We start from the raw sequence: 17,570 nt of genomic DNA, 5'->3' as shown, positions 1-17,570 counted from the left end.
TGAGTCGGGGTCTAAGAATAACAAAACCAAGACTAAACCGGAAATTGGTATAGAGAGATGGAACGAAGAACAAAAATGCTCATATTTTAGATAGAGGGGGGGGGGCATTTGAGAATTATCCAGAATGTGTTCCAGGTGATTTCAGAAATTTCTGGGGGAAATCTGGAAAGTAATGGGAGAACAAAAAATGGACCAAAACATTTTTTGATTTTCAAAGGTTCTATGGAACAAAAGCCTTGCTTCGGGGGTCTCTGGAAATGAAGATTTTTTAGGATTCTGATGATTTCTAGGTAGGATCAGTTTTAAAATACCCAGTTTTTATCCTTCCAAAACTTAGTTTGAATACGAATTTTGTGGCTAAAAATTTTATAAAATTAAATGTTATCTAATAAGCATTCAAATCCTCAAAAATATCTTCGCTAATTTTCATTGAGCTATATAAGAAAGCAGTTATAATTTCAATTATTAAAAACTGATTGATCGTATAATAATCAAACTTTTATATAAAAAAATAAAATAAATTAAGTGTTGTAACATATATATATATATTTAAATAATATTTAAAAAAAATATATACTATATATCATTAAATTTTCAAGATATAAATATAAACAAAATAAATTATAAAAAAATAATAGATAAATACGCTAGCCTAGGCTAGGCTAAACGTAAGTAAAAAATCAAGTTTAAACACAAAAAAAATAAAATTATTTTAAATTATTTTAAATTATTTATTTATTATTAATATTAAAATTTATTATTTTTTCCCCCCTGTCATTGTCAATATACCACATAAATTTATAAATATAAAATTTTTCAAAAAAAAAAAAAAATTAATTGTCAAACTTTTTTCCGGTTCACTGGAATTCTCGTCTTCCTCAGCGAGCTAACGAGCGATAAAAATCCGCGATAATAAAAATATAATATATTTAAAAAAAAACAAGATTCGTATCGGAGAGAATTTCGAGAATGACTATTTCGACATTAACCGGTCCTAGCAGCTGGAGCGAAATGCAGGCCGATATCCGAAAATTATTCGAACGGGACACGATTGACATTGATGTCCTGAAGAAAGTCATGGAGAATTACGAATCCAACGAGAATGAATGGGGACCTTACGCCTACTTCGATCCTTACAGGTTTAAATCATAATCTATATCATATTATATAAACTCCATATGGACACGATGAAATATTCGCAATGGTATGCTTAGTGGAGATCTTCATGGTTCCTTAATCCCCTAATTACAATATTCAAACTAGAAAATTAAAATGGATGATTTATCTGTCTTCTCTTCTTTATAGTCCTAATGTGAATGAGAGGTTGAACATTTTAATTTTTTTTAAATAAATTAATTGACCAAGTAATTAAAAGTGAATTTTTTTTTATTATTATTGTAAATTACCTTATCATGAGCATGTGATTTCTTCGAAATTCGTTTTTTTTCCCCTTATGTTATGATGATAAATGTAATTACATTCACCACTTTTTAATCGTAAAATCATTAACAATGCCAATTAAAAATTTTTTTGGAAGAAAATTGATTGGAAATATTTTGAGCAGTTGATCAAAGCTTAAAAATTCAGGCAAAACTTGAGCCGGCCTTAAGACAACCAGTTTAATTTCTTTTTTTTTCGGTTTTCCTTGAGGCCATTAAAATTTGAAGCCGCTACCATTTTTTGGGGGGTTGTGTGGGGGGTTAATTTCTGTCATAACTGAATTGGTCACCCATCACGAAAATGATTGATTTATTCAAAAAGCTACCACAAGATTTGATTATTTAAATAAGTGGACTTTGCATGATAGATGTCTTTTTCCAAATTATATTCCCTTTGCCAAGAATCGAAACAGCTTCATGTTGACATTTTCTTTTTTGACGAACATTTATATATATACTTAAAAAACACGTTTTTATGCCAATTTTACTAAAGCACATATGAAAAAAGGTAAAAAAAAAAAATATTTGTAAATATTTGCTGACTTCAACTTTTCAACTGTCTTATTATTTTTTTTAAACTTTTTATTCCTCGCCAAAAATAAAAATTATTATAAATATTGGCAGGAATGTATAGTTTAGTCTAGTAAACACACATTTTCAAAAATAAAATAAAACCAAAAAATTAGGACAAAGTTCGTAAAAATATAAGCCCTTGAAAGTATTCCTTTAAAAATAGAAATTAATTTTAGAGGAAATGGACGGAAGGAAGTGAGGAAGAAAGGAAGAGGAGGATAGACTTTTCGGGATGTCGGGACTCGATGGAGTGCTCGAACTCTAAATAATTTGTAAACAAATAGAGGGCGTTATCTTAAAATTTTGACTACCCTCGAGCTCCAAATAGCCCCACCCCTCCTAGTGATAGTGACGTCACTACTTTTAGATTCGCGCAGAAGCGCAGACAAAATACTATGACGACTCACAAACAAAAGAGCCAATAAGGGGATACGAATTTCATTTCTCATTAAATTTTTATAAATTAGATACACGCGAAATTTGATCGACAAAGGCAATGGCAAATACAATTTAATGCTTTTATGCTGGGGACCAAACATGTCTAGCAGTATCCATGACCATTCAAATTCTCATTGCTTTGTTAAGGTAAAATATTTTTTTTATTTGAGTTTAAAGATCGGCGCATGCGTGGAAACTTTTGATCGATTCACCTTTGTTTTGCCCCCCCCCCCAACCACCCCCTAATATATATATTATTTTTTTTCTTATAAAGGAAAGAGACTTAGAAGTGCCTAGATCCTAAACTTTTCAGGCCTTCTATAGAAACATTTTAAGCAATTTGTCTGGCGCCGACTCTAAACTCAATATTTTAGCCAGAAAAAATAGTGCCTAAGCCGCGAGATTTCGGTAATATAATGTTTAAACTTTTTTTTTCCTTCTGCAAACAAAATCTTCAAGCTTGCATAATTGAGTTAGCCCTTTAACAACACTACTTAAGATGGAGGCATTGTTTTGTGGTATAAAATAAATGATTTTGACTCAAATCAAATATTTAAATGACTAAATGTGGAATAATCAATACAGCTCCCTAAAGCTAATCATGTTCATAATACAATTTAACTTTAAAAAATACATTTGAATCAATCAATTTGTGCATTCATTTTCCATGGTTTAATGTTATAAAAAGGAAATGAAATTACCTATCCTATATGTATTTTTATATGTATTTTTTTAATAAATTCAAAATTAAGTATAATTATTACAGAGTTGTTGAAGGATCTTGATACAAGTATCTAGATCCTGTATGTATCAAGATCCTCTAGATATAAAAACCTGGTATCTGTATCTAGATCCATTTAAAAGGTATCTTTTAACAACTCTTAATTAACTAATTTTATGCTATAAAAAATTTTGTTTTTAAAAAACAAATTATCAATTGGCATACTTACCAATCACGTAATCTTAATATTTTCAACATAAACAATTATAATATTTAATTTGGTATATTTTCAAATATAAGATTGTAAAAAAAATACAATTTTCTAATTGAGTTCCATGGGAACCATAATTATGTCCAAAAAATTTCTATTTGAATATTTTGGCGTGTATATAAAAATTCTCTGGCTTGGTTTTTGTAAAAAAAAAGCCGAATTTTATTGCTTAGAGTGAAATATGTGTATTTTTTTAAAAAATTTTTTATAAGTTGTTTTGTAAGCATTTTAATTTGATTTTAAAATTGAGATAAAATATTTTTAAAATTTAATATCTATTTTGATATAATATTTATATATCGGCATGGTTTGGCTTAGTGTTGTTGAACTGCTCAATTTGAGCCAATTTTTTTGAAAACGGCTAAGTATAATAGCTTCGAAATTTGCGTGATAGATGTCCAAACCTTTGTGCCATCTATGAGACAGGTATATATATTATGTCACCCCTCTTATTATTACGGTGAGGGGTGATACACCTCTCATATGATATACCCCTATATCATTTTGAAGCACTTTTCCACCTTGCTTACCTTGGTTATTGGAATTGGGGACAATGTGTTTTGTCACCAACCCCTATATGCTGAATAAAATGAGTTTAGCCGTTTTTAAGAATCGGCTTCAGAGTTTTTATAACCAAACTTGTTTAGTTGTAAATGATGGTATAACGTTCGCTCAAAAATAATTTGTACGCATTTTGAAATTTTATTTTTTTTCGAAAACCACCAAAAAATAAAAAATATTTTCTTATTTCTGTCATATTGTATAAATTAAAAGTCGGCGCGGACCGAAAGACCGAACAGGGGAATTAGCGCCAAATATTTTCATAGATCGAGCCCTAAAATTAGCATATTTTTTTTTTAAAAAGCCTAAAATACAGTGCTGTTAAAGTAACGATATAGCTTTAGCGCGCTACATTTTTTTTAAATCAGGTTTTCATTAAAGATCTGCGAAAGAAGGCCTGGCCAAAACGGACTTCGGTCTGGGTCGGGTGGGGCCTTAGAATATTTTTTTAAAATATATCTTAAACTAATCAATTTTGTGTTGAATTTTTTTTATGTAAAATAAAGATATGTGATTTTCTTTATAGAAAGTAGACGCCAAAAATAACGGATATCGTTTATTTTAAACAAACTCGGGCCAGGCCGGACCGGCAAAATTTAAAAAAATCAATAACTTCGGGTTCGGGCCGGGCCGAGTAAAACTTTATAAAAAAATTTCTGCCGGGCCGGGTCGGGCTTGGAGAATTAGGCCCGATGTAGATCACTTGTTATCACATCAAAATTGAGGTCTAATAAGGTAAAAAAAAATTGTCGTGAACCTAAATATTCTTGTTGAGGGGGTTAAGAAGAGTATTCAACTTTTCGCTTGTAGGATGTTCGGTAACGGTAAGTAAGCGATTATTAGAATGATACGTTATATTGACGTTTGCCCTGAGTATTTGACAGCCTCCTATACTTAATGGAGAAACTCGACTTCAAAATTTTAGTAGGAAGATATAACGGCTTTATGTAGGTTGATCAATCATCCGCAAGCCCGGCCTAGAACGGGCCGAGTAATGGTACGAATTTAAATAATCGGGGGCCGGGTCGGATTCCAAAAAACTATAATTACGTTCATTTAAATCGGTTGGAAAAATATTGGAAAATCAGTATAATGGAACGGAATTTAATATTCATTTTATTGCTTCATATTTTAAATTACCCCTTTGAAAACCATTCGGCAAAAATAAGCTAAAAATTATTTCGAAATGACAAGATCTAGAGGCCGCGCCCAAAAATTGATCAAGGAATAGAAATCCGGTCCGATCTCCGGAATATTTTTTTTCAAACCCGGGATATTCAAAAACCGCTAACTCAATATTTCATTTGGAATGATATAAGGCAAGCCTGAAGATTTTGTTTGTAGAAGGGAACAAAGGATTGGACATCTGTTAACGAAACCTCGAGGCTTAGACAACATTTTTCCGGCTAAAATATCGAGTTGACGGTTTTTAAAAATCGGCTCAAATCGATCCGTTTAACAACACAACTAGTTAAATGTTGAGTAGAAGTTCTTGATAATTCAACTATTATTTTTGATTCCTAAGGTGCTGCAGGGACGCTTGAGCGAAGAATTGTACCACGTGGTAAACGATTTCGACGAAGCCAAGATGTACCAAACCGGACACAACGTATACGTTAAAAATCAAGTTTCTTACATCAATGGTTAGTTTATATTTTGCTCATTTCGTTATCATTTTTAAATAATTAGGACACTAGGAAAGCACAAACTTATATTCGTTAAAATATCCTAGAAAAGGAGTTCTAATATCTAAAATGGCGGGCGGGAGTGGTGCCTGGTGAGGGGAGACCGGGGTTCGTGTTATCCACGGGCACAGGAAAATTTCTTCTCGAAATAATTTAAAAAACTAATAATCCTTGAGATTCGAAATATAGGCCAAATATGTATTTTAATATGGTGAGTAAGTAGGTTACGAAAAATTATAAATGCAAAATCTAAATTTAGACATACCAAAAATAAACTTTTTAGAAATTTACATTTTTTTTATATAAAAGTTGACCAGACTTAAATTTTAAATGTTTTTAGACATCGATTATGATAATTTGATATGCTATAATTAATTTCTTAAATAATCCTGAGGACCTGGTGGAGGTATTAAGTCGGCGGATCTCATCTTTCATACATTCACTAAATTATACTTACAAAATGATTGGGAGTTATTTAAGAAAACAAGATAAATAAAATTTTGACGACAAATTTACAATATTTTCTATAGGATTAACAACAGTGACATTGTTACTAGATTTGTTGTATTATTTTTTAACGAATCAAATGTATAGAAAATGGGAGGCTCAAACATGCCCCACAAAAAAGGATAAAACGTCCCCAATGTATTTTTCCTAAAAAATAGATACTAATTTTTTTTTGCCATATATAAATAAATATATAAAAACAACGTTTAAAATTTAAGTCACTTCTTCCTCTCTATTTCATTTACCCTCGATTTATTATGGTCAATATTTCTTAAATATTGGACAAATTTTGGGCTCGTAGTTATAAAAAAAGTGATGGATATGAGAACATTCTAGAATAGAAAACCGTGCTGATATTTGTTTCCACTATCTCCTTTTCCAGAAATATATTTCTAGCATGTGCAAAAGTACCCCCATAATTTTCAGAGCAATTTGAACATGAATTCAATCATTCTTAAATGTACCGCGTCTGATTATAGACATTGCCTTTACTCGTATACAATTATGAGAATTGTCATTATTTCTAGGAGAACTTTCAGCGCAAAAATCTTTTTTTTTTTAAAAAAAAATTGATTCGTTAAATAAAAATAGTACAAGTTCATTCAATTTTTAAAGATACTATCGGTGTCCATAGGATGTCCAATCAGGACAGCACGTCCACAACGGTAACCTTACATTTATATTGCCCACCTTTCGAATCCTGTCACACATTTGACGAAAACAGTGGAAAAATAAACACCTGCAATGTCACCTTTTTCAGCCAATATGGCACAAGGATAGGAACGGTAAAATTTTTATTTTATATATATGTATGTATATATATATATATTAAGAGCGATAAAGCATTTCTAAAAATTATTTCCTATATCATATCAGAATATCGGACCAGACATGGATAGAATAAATCAAGTATTAATATATTTATCATTAATATATTTCGACAATATTGATTTTCATTATTAAATCATTCATAAGGGGGATAAAATAAATTCACTTTATATAAGCCTTATTTTAGCAAAAAAAAAGGACAGTATAGCCCTAATAAATTATGGAAGTGTTTGTTAATAAGTTTTATAGAGTCAGACTTCCCCCACTCATTTAGAGAAGTTGGTAATACTAAGGGTCATTTATAGCGTTGTTAAAGGTCTAGTTTCTGAGCCGCCTTTTGAAAAAAACGGCTAACTCTATATACAAGCTAGAAAAGAAAAAATTTGCTTAAGCCTCCAGATTTTTGGTAATGAGATGTCTAGACTTTGGTAACCATTCTCTGAGCAAAATCTTCAGGCCTGCGTTATAGTATTTTTTTTTCTGGATTAAATGCTGAGTTAGCCGAGCCCTTCTAACAAAACTTGTCATTTAATCTATATCTATATAAAAAAAAAATATATCATTTTTATGGATTAAAAGAACTAAACTAATTTTTCATATATATATTTTAAACCAATTAGAACCCTGTAGGCGTCACGCCTTCATTTATCGCTACGAAATAGTTCAGAATATTCGCTCGACTTATCCTACAAGACTGGAAAACGCGATTTTTATTTTATGATTTAGTAGATATATAAAACATGTGTAAACTACGAATCAGGGAATTCGATATACATTCTAATTAAATACTTCCTAGATTTATTTATTATGTATACATTATTTATTAAGCACTTGTAAAAGGTTTTTAATAATTTTAATGCTTAAAATATATACAAGTTTTTTTAATTTGTGAATATATAATTTAATATAATTTCGGAAAACTTGACAGTTTATAATTATTTTCTAGACTCTTACACCCATCCTTATTTTTAATTAAATAAATGCTATTTTACCCTGGATAAAATTTTTCATGTGTAACGACGAGCTTTTGTAACCGTTACATTTTTGTAATGTAAAAATGTAACTCTTGTTTTCTTTTAACTTTATAATTTGTAGGCTTTTTAAAAATTCTCCCATTAAAACCGTCAAAATAGAATTTGCCATCTCACATCACGTTAAATTATAAATAAATTTATTAATAATGGTCCATATACACGATGAAAACTCTCTTCCTACAAGTATTTTCTGCATATGATTAAGCCCAAAGATCAATGCTAAATTTGTTTCCATTATATAATTGAAATGAATGAATAAAAAAATGTAAGATTTGAATTTAGTGTCAATTTTTTATCATGAACATAAATCATTTCGATGATTTACATTTTGAATCCTTTGTGTCTTATTATTGACACTTCATGAAACTTGGATCACTTGACTCTATATTTACCCTTTAATGTGAATATTTTCTTATTACAGGAACCATGTACCTTTGATGTGGATTCCTTGTATCTCTACCTTAAAGATAAGTTTTGGGAGTATTCAATTTCCCCTATTGGAAATGTGTTCCTTTTTTTTTTCTATACAGAAATTAAGTATCTTTAAAATAAAATTTTCTCTAAAATCATGGGGAAAAAAAACTATATTTGATGGATTAATTTTTCCGGAAATATGACATAAAAGGGATGTCCACAAACAATTAATCTCACGTGACAATTTCAATACCAATATTTCCAGTTTTGGCTTCATTATTTTTATCCGATTCATTTATTCCAATTTTTATATTGCAATTTAAACATACAAATTAACTAACTAACATTACATACCCAAAGTCGAAAATGTGAAGAATATACAGAGAATCCTAAATCTCATGCAGATAATTTACATTTTTCCAAATATCTGTAATATCATGATTTTTTTTTTTAGCATGAATGCTTGAAACTCATTTTCAACCCCCCAATTTCAGAAGTTATTATAAAAATTTATAAGTTAACAGTTAAGAAAACTCTTCAAAAAAAATTTTGGGGTTCGTTTGTTCCAGATTTAGCTTTGAATCCTGATTTACTATTTAACGAGGAATTTAAGGGTCTAATGTAAGGAATAGAATGCTTAAGAAGAAAAAATCACATGCCGGAAACAAATAAATTAAAATTTAAAACAATGAATCGAAATTAATTTTAAAGGGTTTTAAAAATAAATTTCAGTTATTTTGTGATTTTTTTTTAAATATCCTTCATGAAAATGTGCGCAAGGATAATGTTAGCTTAGCCAGCCCCCCCCCCCCCAGAGATTGTAATGGCTAGTGCCTCCCCTGACCCCCTATGAATTTCCGAACAATTTTTGCCACTAACTTAATATAATTTATATTTAGTTTTCCCATAGATATTTTTTAAAATATATAAATTATATAAAAGACTCAAAGGTTGGAACGGCAACGATTGTCTACAATTCATGAGATAGTAGGTATTCTGAAGCATTGCTGGAATTACATTTCCGGTGGGATCGGATTTTATAATTTTTTTTTAAAAATATGGGCTCAAAATAATGATTTAATGCTGAAAAAATAACACATCGACACTAACACATATAATCAGCGTATACTGGGGAAAGTTTATAATCTGGAATTTCTTTGGGAATTTGAGCTCATCTTACAATGAATTCTTTAATGCTTGGGTGCCAACCTGCCTATGTATACAAAGAAGGTCTAACCCCGTTCAATCTATTTTCAGAGGTATTAAGTTCTAAAGAGTGCTGTTAAAAATGTTCGAATCACCCCTCCCGTTGCGTGCGTACTTGGAAATCCGACATATACCTTAGAACTTTTCCTATTTCCCTTTTTCATCTTGATAGGATGGATGGGCGACATTACGACCTTATTTAGGTACTTCTAAATAGTTGTATCTTTTGATATATACCGAATATATTGCTCTTTCAAGCATTCAACTTCAATTAGCCCAATTCAAACAAGGTCGAAATAAATATTGTAAGATTGAAATATTCTAAAATCTAAATTCATACATCTATTCTGCTCATTATATTACTCAAAATACCAGTGGTTTTTATCCATTAAAGCTTCTTTTTTTTGACATTTTCGTTAAAAAATTGCACTCCTACATTAGGTTAATATGGTAATGACTCATCACTTTTCCTAAGAACTTCAGGAAAAAAAACTCACTACTATCTATGATGACTCTAAGGGTAACTATTATCTCAGACAGAAAAGATTCCTAGAAATAGGCAGATATAACTGCATACCCATCCACAGATCTTATTATATTAGTTCGTTTCTTCTTCTAAATTGTATAATTTTTGCATCTAAATGTTTTTTAGATGAAATTAATTTTTTTAATACAAATTTTTACCCTGTTAATTTTAATGTATAAATATCCTTATGTCTAATTTTTAATGAAAAAATAATTATAAAAAATTTTGTATGATTATTTAATTTAAACGTCTATTAAAAATCGCTTTTGCCAATCATTAATTTTTTTCGGAAACGTTATTTAAAATATAAATGTAAATTTTTTTTTAGTTTAATGATGCTTACTACCAAGTCAACGTATAGCAATTTTCTAAATGCCAACCAAATTTGCTAAATAATGACCAAAATTTATTAAAATTTAATAAGATATTATAACGAAATCACGTGGTCGAATCCGGCCTCCATCACCCCCCCCCCCCAAGTACGGAAGCACCAAGTTCGATTAAGAAAAAAAAACATGACCATCGCTGGGATTCGAACCCACGACCATCGGATCGGTTGGCAAGCGACGCTCTTGCCGATTACCATTTTTTTAGAGCATATAACGCCAACTAACGGAGATATATTTATTAAATTTTAATGACGAAAATTCTCTTTTGGGGCATTTAAGTTGTTTAAAATAAATCTACCTTTTGGTCAAATACTATCGATCGAAATCGTTTAATTTACGAATCGGTTAAGTGTCAATCATCCTAAACGCGCGAAATATGCTTTTATTTCGAAAATATTTCTTAAAAGTTATATTTTAGCGTGGATATTAAATAACTCATAAAATATTAAATTAAAAAGCCCAGATGATTTTTGATAATTTATTTATAAATTATTTCGCATTCATTCTTTCACACTTTTAATTGTGATAATTTTGAATATAATTTTTTTTAGAGGAAAAAGTCTTAACTTGATCATCTTGATGGTTACTGCTGTTCATATCCGGTCCAGGAAACTTTATAGAAGAACCAAGTTGAATAAGTACACTGTATCTGTACTACTGTTTTTGAGCCTATTTCCAAAAACGGCTAACTCAATATTTCATCCAGAAAAATAGTACGCAAGCTTGTAGATTTCGTTCATCATAGAAGGAACAAAGGTCAAGACATACATTGTCTGTCCAAATCTTGAGGTCTTTGGGAATCTTTTTCTGGCTAAAATATTGAGTTGAGCCGTTTGACAACACTAATTTTTACAGGTATTTATATTTAAATCATGTTTATTTTTAGGTTTTAATTAACATAGCTAATATAACCAGGGTTGGCATGTCGGTCAATTGACCGGCCAAATACTCTAAAATATTAATGGCGAATAAATATTTTGATATAATTAACTAGTATGCATTAAAAGCATGTTTATCAATCTTATTAGGTTACAATTATTTAAAAAATTATTTGTATCATGAATTGTTAAAAACAAAAGAATTTTTTTATTGTTTGTAATTTTTCTAAATATAGTAATATTTTTAGTTATTTTTTTGCCTAATCATTGCCGTTTCTCGCCTTCTTTATTTTTTTCAATTCATTTTTCTTAAAAAAAATAAAAATGCCCGATTTATTATAATCATAATATAATTTTTTCATTCTTATTTTTTAATAAATTTAAATTTTATTTAATATTTAGCCGAGTATAAATTATATTAATTCTCATTTGTTTTACTTACACTTGCTATATTTGGTTTTTAAAATTAATTTTCATTTTAATTGTTCTGGTCAGATTTACGGAATATTATTCAATTCTGGTAAAAAGTTATATATATTATATTATATTATATTTATAATATTAAGAAATTATTGGAAAAATTGGTCGATAATTATAAAATAGTTAGGATTGATTAACTTTACAATAATCAAAATCATTTTTTGTTAAATTTTAATATATTAGGGATTATGGCCAAACCAAAGCATCATGTTTGGAAACATTTTCAAGAAGTACGCGATGGTAAATCAGTTAAAGCGGTGTGCAAGTTTTGCAAGATGTCCTATATCACCCACGTTGATAGAATGGTCAAACATTTATTAAGCAGCTGTACTATGTGCCCTGTTATAATTAAGGAAAAATTTTATTCAAATTCCAAAATATCAACCTCTACAAAAAATATCACAAATGTAATTTGTAATACTTCTAAGTCTAACTCTAATGAAGAATTGGGTGAAATTAGTGAGAATGATTATCAAATGAACAATATCTTGTGACTCAGGAGAATTTGATTCCATTATTTCTAATCAATCTACAAGCAAGGCGATTAAATATAAATCTCAATCTTGTATAACCGGTTTCATAGATAGAATTAATCCCAAAGAAAAAAATGAGCTGGATCAATTGTTTGCAAAGGCTGTATATGCGAGCAATTTACCTTTCCACATCACTGAAAATCCCTACATCCAAGAATTTTTTAAAAAAATACGTCCTATTTACACATTACCCAGGAGAAGGCAGCTGGCTGGATATCTTCTAGACAAAGCGTCAGGTGATATGGAGGTGAGAGTTGCAGATATAATAGATAAAGCTCCTTACTTATCAATTGTATCAGATGGCTGGAGCAACATTAGAAACGAGAGTATTATTAATTTTATGGTGATGACGCCTGTTCCAGTGTTCTACAAATTTCTAAATACTGATGAAAATCGCCATACGGCAGATTATATTGCCCAGGAATTTAAAAATGTAATTCATGAATTGAATCCGGTAAAAGTTTATTCTTTAGTTACTGATAATGCCGCTAACATGAAAGCAGCCTGGAGAATTCTAAAATTTGAATCTATTTATAATCATATACAATATTATGGTTGTGCAGCGCATACATTGCAGTTATTCTTTCACGATTTTGAACGATTGAACGCCTTCACTGACCATATTTCAATAATTAAAAAAATTGTTAAATTTTTCAAGAATAAACACATACCAGCTGCAGTATTTTCCCGTAATAAGAATCTTCATGGCATACCATCTACATTAAGTACAATTAGCCAAACAAGATGGGCATCGTCAATAAAATGTATGGAGCAAATTCAAATATGCAAGAAAGCTCTAAAAGCATTAGTTGTTGAAGAAGCTGTTTGTGATATTTGTCCCATAGAAATTACCAATAATATATTAAACGAAGAATTTTTGACGAAAAATTTAAAATTTTTAGCTATACTCCAACCTTTAGCTACCTCATTGTTGAAAGTGCAAGGGGATAAATGTACTTTGGCCCAAGTAAAAAACGAGATGCTTAATTTGGAAAAACACATAATACAATCATGCCATGATTCTATATTTTCTCCATCTCAAGAAAAAATAATTAAGGTTATGTTTGAAAAGAGAAAAACTGATCTAAATACATGTGCTCACAATGCTGCTTATTTATTGGACCAATATCAAGGGGAGCATCTTACTAATACTGAATTTGATGAAGCATGTAATATAATACAAGAATTGGGTATTTTACAAGGTGGTGATAATCAAAATATTTTGAGTAATATAGTAAATTTCAGAAGCAAAAGCGGTATATTTAATAGCCATAATATGTGGAAAGTTGTAACTTCCATAAGAAACAATCAAATTTCGGCCTCAAGTTGGTGGAATGCATTTTGCCCACCTTGCCCATTAAGAGAAGTCGCTAATATTTTACTAACATTTCCTAGTTCGACTTCTTCTTCTGAAAGAAATTGGTCGGTTTGGGGCAATATTCACACGAAAAACAGAAATAGATTAAAGGCTTCTACAGCAGGAAAATTAGTAAGAGTGTTTCATAATTTAAGATTGATTAAAAATATTAAAGAAAATAATGATATTGAATATGAATCGGAACAAGACTCTTCCACGGAGGGTGAAACATTGACTATAGAATGAATTAAAAAATATTATGATATTTATTATTATACATAGATTTATTATAATATTATATAAATGCAAAATTAAGTTAATATTGGTGTAAAAAACATTTATTTGAATTTGACCATATTTGACCATATTTGACCGGTCAAATATCGGTCAATTGACCGAATTGTATTTGACCGGTCAAATGCACAAATCGGGCACTGGCTTTTTTCCTCTTCTCTTATTTCCCGTGCGCGTTTAAGTAAGGGGCTTTGCCTCTAGCTCGCACAGGTAACTACGGCCTGCCCAAAAAAAAGTGGGATCCCAGTTTGATGGAGTTTTATTGAGAGAACCAAGCGTTCCCCATTTGTATATATATCTCTGGTACATATGTGACGTTTAGGGCTAGTGTGCTTAATATAACGTATCACCTATATAATATTTCTTTTCTACCTCCCCCTGCCTTGGTGAAAGAAAAAAATTTATTTAACTTTCCTAGTGTTGTTAAACGGCTCGTTTGAAAAATTTTAGCCATAAAAATATTATCTAAACTTCAAGATTTGGTTGATATATATGTTCAACCTTTTGAGTGCCACCTATGAACAAGATCTTAAGGGCTCGCGTAATATTTTTTCTGGGTGAAATACTGAGTTATCCGTTTCATAAAAATCAGCTCAAAATCAGCTGTTTAAAAGTAGGGCCATTAATTATATAAAATTCTCTCCTTTTTATTCGTTATCTCAGAGTCGGACAAAGTATTAAAAATTAACACTTTTTAATACATAATTCTTTTTATTAATTAGAAAAAAAAATATATTCTAACGTTCCTCACCTTCCATTTTTTTCCAATTATGAGTGTTTATATATATTTATTATAATTTTATTTCGTTCTTTCAGATATAGTTAGTATTTTTTTATTTTTTTTAAAATTAAATTTAATTAATAATTATGAAAAAATTTTTTTTTAATCTAACTTCTTTTAATTTGACCAAGACAATATGTTTGCAACATACAGCTAGTGCCCTAAAATGATCAAATCAATTCCGCTTATGATATTTTTAAAATCAGCTCGATACCGATAGCTATGTCATCAAATTATATTTGACGATGATTGACAGATCCAGAGATACACGCGCACCTTTAACAAATTAATCAATAACAAATATTTTATTGTATTATTAAAGAAAAATCAAAATCATGACAAATAAATCTTGAAAGTCTTGTGTTGCTTTCTCACAAATTCAAATGATTGACATTTTACCGATGTTAGACATGTATGTCAAGGTTGGCAGGGAGTAAGGAGAGATAGAACTAAAAATTTTTATTTATATCAAATATTTTAACTACAATTTAACTAAATTTTTAACTTCAAACTATAATAAATTTATCCTTTATATATACAAAAAATCTATTAAACAATTATATGAAAAAATTAAGCTAAGTTAATATAAATGATGTTAATTAAATGAATGTAACATGCAAAAATTTGCGCTATATAATAACCATTATAATAAAATAATAACCCATGTTCAACAATGTATAACATATAATATTGTTAAAAGATATTATATAAAACTAAATATATAATCTCTACGAATCTACATTTAAACATTACTTGATTGACATTCGATGTTTGTAAAAATACATAACAACATTTGAATCATTATATTTTAATTTGTTCATAGGTTTATAGCTAATCATTGCAAAATTTTTATAATATATTTGTAAAGAATTATATAACATTCTAATTTTTGTTTCAATAATAATGGTAAATAATATTGTTAAAACTAGACATAAATCATCAAATAAATTGAAAAAGGAAAATATAGAGAATATTAAAATATTTAAAATTGAATTTATAGTAGAAAAAAATAATATATATATAATTTTCAAAACAAATATTAATATTAAAAATAATCATCTTGTAAAAATGAGGTGCTACACATGAAGCTAATCTAAATGACCTTGTGAATTGCATTGGCTAGTCTGTCTCAAAAAGAAGTCTTCACTAATCGTCCATGACAGCGTCTACATGACAGGATTTCTACAAGGATGCAAATCCCTCTCAAAAACCTATGCCTACCCTTCTAAAAAATTTTCGCATTATTAATTACACCTGGGTACTCCTTTCATAAATTTAAAAAAGAAGAACTTAAAATTATTTTACTACCAACTATCAAAATATTGTGAACATAAAAGAATTCCTTTTTAAATCATGAATTCAATTAAAAACCCCCTCTTCATTTACAAAGAATGGATTATTATAGCATATTGTTTGACCATAAATTTGAATTTGATGAGAATGTCTAACCCTTAGTTTTATTTGGAAAATGATGTCTATGATTATTTGCAACATTATGTATTTGGTCGACAATAACATTGTATTATAATAGATATATATAATAAAAGTATTAATTTTTACAGCAATATATATTGTTATATTTTATCTAAAAATTTAGTAGATAATCCCCCAATAAATTTATCCTACTACCCTCCCCCCCCCCCTAAAAGTGCCTACCATATGTTTCTTGTAAAATCTCTGAATATTTTGCTATTAATTGTTCCTTTTTCTTAAGGATGTTTGGAGTTTGATTAAAGGACGTCATTGAATTAATCCACGAATAACCCAGACCAGAAGTTGACTTCTCTTCTAAGGAATTTGACCCCATCTGAACATTTCCCATTATTTTAAAAGACCTAGAGGTTCCAGAATTAATGGAATCTGAGATGATCTCAAAGCTCATGATCGAATTTAAATTATATCTAACAATTTGACTTTTACAAAAACAACGATGAGGACTATGTCTTGTATTTATCTCAACAGTAAAACTTGCAATAAGATTAAGTGTAAGGTTGGGTTATTAAGCAGTTTATACAAATGCCAATGGCGTGAGTAAGTTCATTTTGGTTTAGTTGTAATTGTAAATTAACCGGGGAATAGCTTTCAAGATACTAAATACAGATTCCATTTAGCAGAGAAGTGTGCAATTATAGGTGGTGGAGATGGCTGAAAAGACATGATACTTTATGTTTTATTCTCGAAGAGCAACTAAGCTTCGAAAGGTAGAATCTTATTCAATGAGCTGAATATGATCCGTGAACTTCTGAAGAACCATTAGACTAATACCAAAAAAAGATTGGAGTAACGAAGCTGGGTACCTCAACTTTTAAAATGTTTATTGCAAAGGCGAGTTATTTTTAGCAAGGATGAGAAACTGTGAGCATAATTAGGAGGGAGTGATGTCTTGAAAGAATATAGGAAAGGTAACCATCAAGACCATGGGTGGAAATTACGAAGAAAGGAATGGATAGCCTACACTTCTTTCAACGTTAACTGAGAGGCAATGGAGTGAGGTTGAGGGGATATTGGGCTTGGTGATCTGATCGAGCCTAGTTTTTCAAGCCCGGTCCAGTCCAAAATTTTTTTCAAATAAGATTGTTCGGCCCGATCCCGAACAAATTTAATTTATTTGCCCCGAAAAACCCGACCTGAAGTAAAAATTATTTATCCGCCCGG

General features: G+C 29.7%; 2 protein-coding genes across 2 annotated transcripts; both read left to right on the top strand.

Annotated features, from left to right (window-relative positions):
* Nucleotides 1–760: 760 nt before the first annotated feature.
* On the top strand, nt 761–7,938 carry LOC135926029 (cysteine dioxygenase 1-like). Its single transcript, XM_065461681.1, has 6 exons — nt 761–1,139; nt 2,480–2,597; nt 5,529–5,646; nt 6,811–6,980; nt 7,072–7,104; nt 7,644–7,938. Exons 1-6 carry the CDS (start codon nt 970–972, stop codon nt 7,683–7,685), a joined length of 651 nt encoding a protein of 216 aa, XP_065317753.1. The 5' UTR covers nt 761–969; the 3' UTR covers nt 7,686–7,938.
* Nucleotides 7,939–8,203: 265 nt separating this feature from the next.
* On the top strand, nt 8,204–14,086 carry LOC135927112 (uncharacterized). Its single transcript, XM_065463050.1, has 3 exons — nt 8,204–8,240; nt 12,134–12,400; nt 12,450–14,086. Exons 1-3 carry the CDS (start codon nt 8,204–8,206, stop codon nt 14,084–14,086), a joined length of 1,941 nt encoding a protein of 646 aa, XP_065319122.1.
* The last annotated feature ends 3,484 nt before the right edge of the window (nt 14,087–17,570 follow it).

This window comes from Gordionus sp. m RMFG-2023, chromosome 3, assembly GCF_954871325.1.
Source record: "Gordionus sp. m RMFG-2023 chromosome 3, tfGorSpeb1-WG-v2, whole genome shotgun sequence".
NCBI classification, from domain to species: Eukaryota; Metazoa; Nematomorpha; class Gordioida; order Chordodea; family Parachordodidae; genus Gordionus; species Gordionus sp. m RMFG-2023.
The sequence above is the reverse complement of the archived record's forward strand: the minus strand, read 5'-3'. Positions and strand labels throughout refer to the sequence as shown.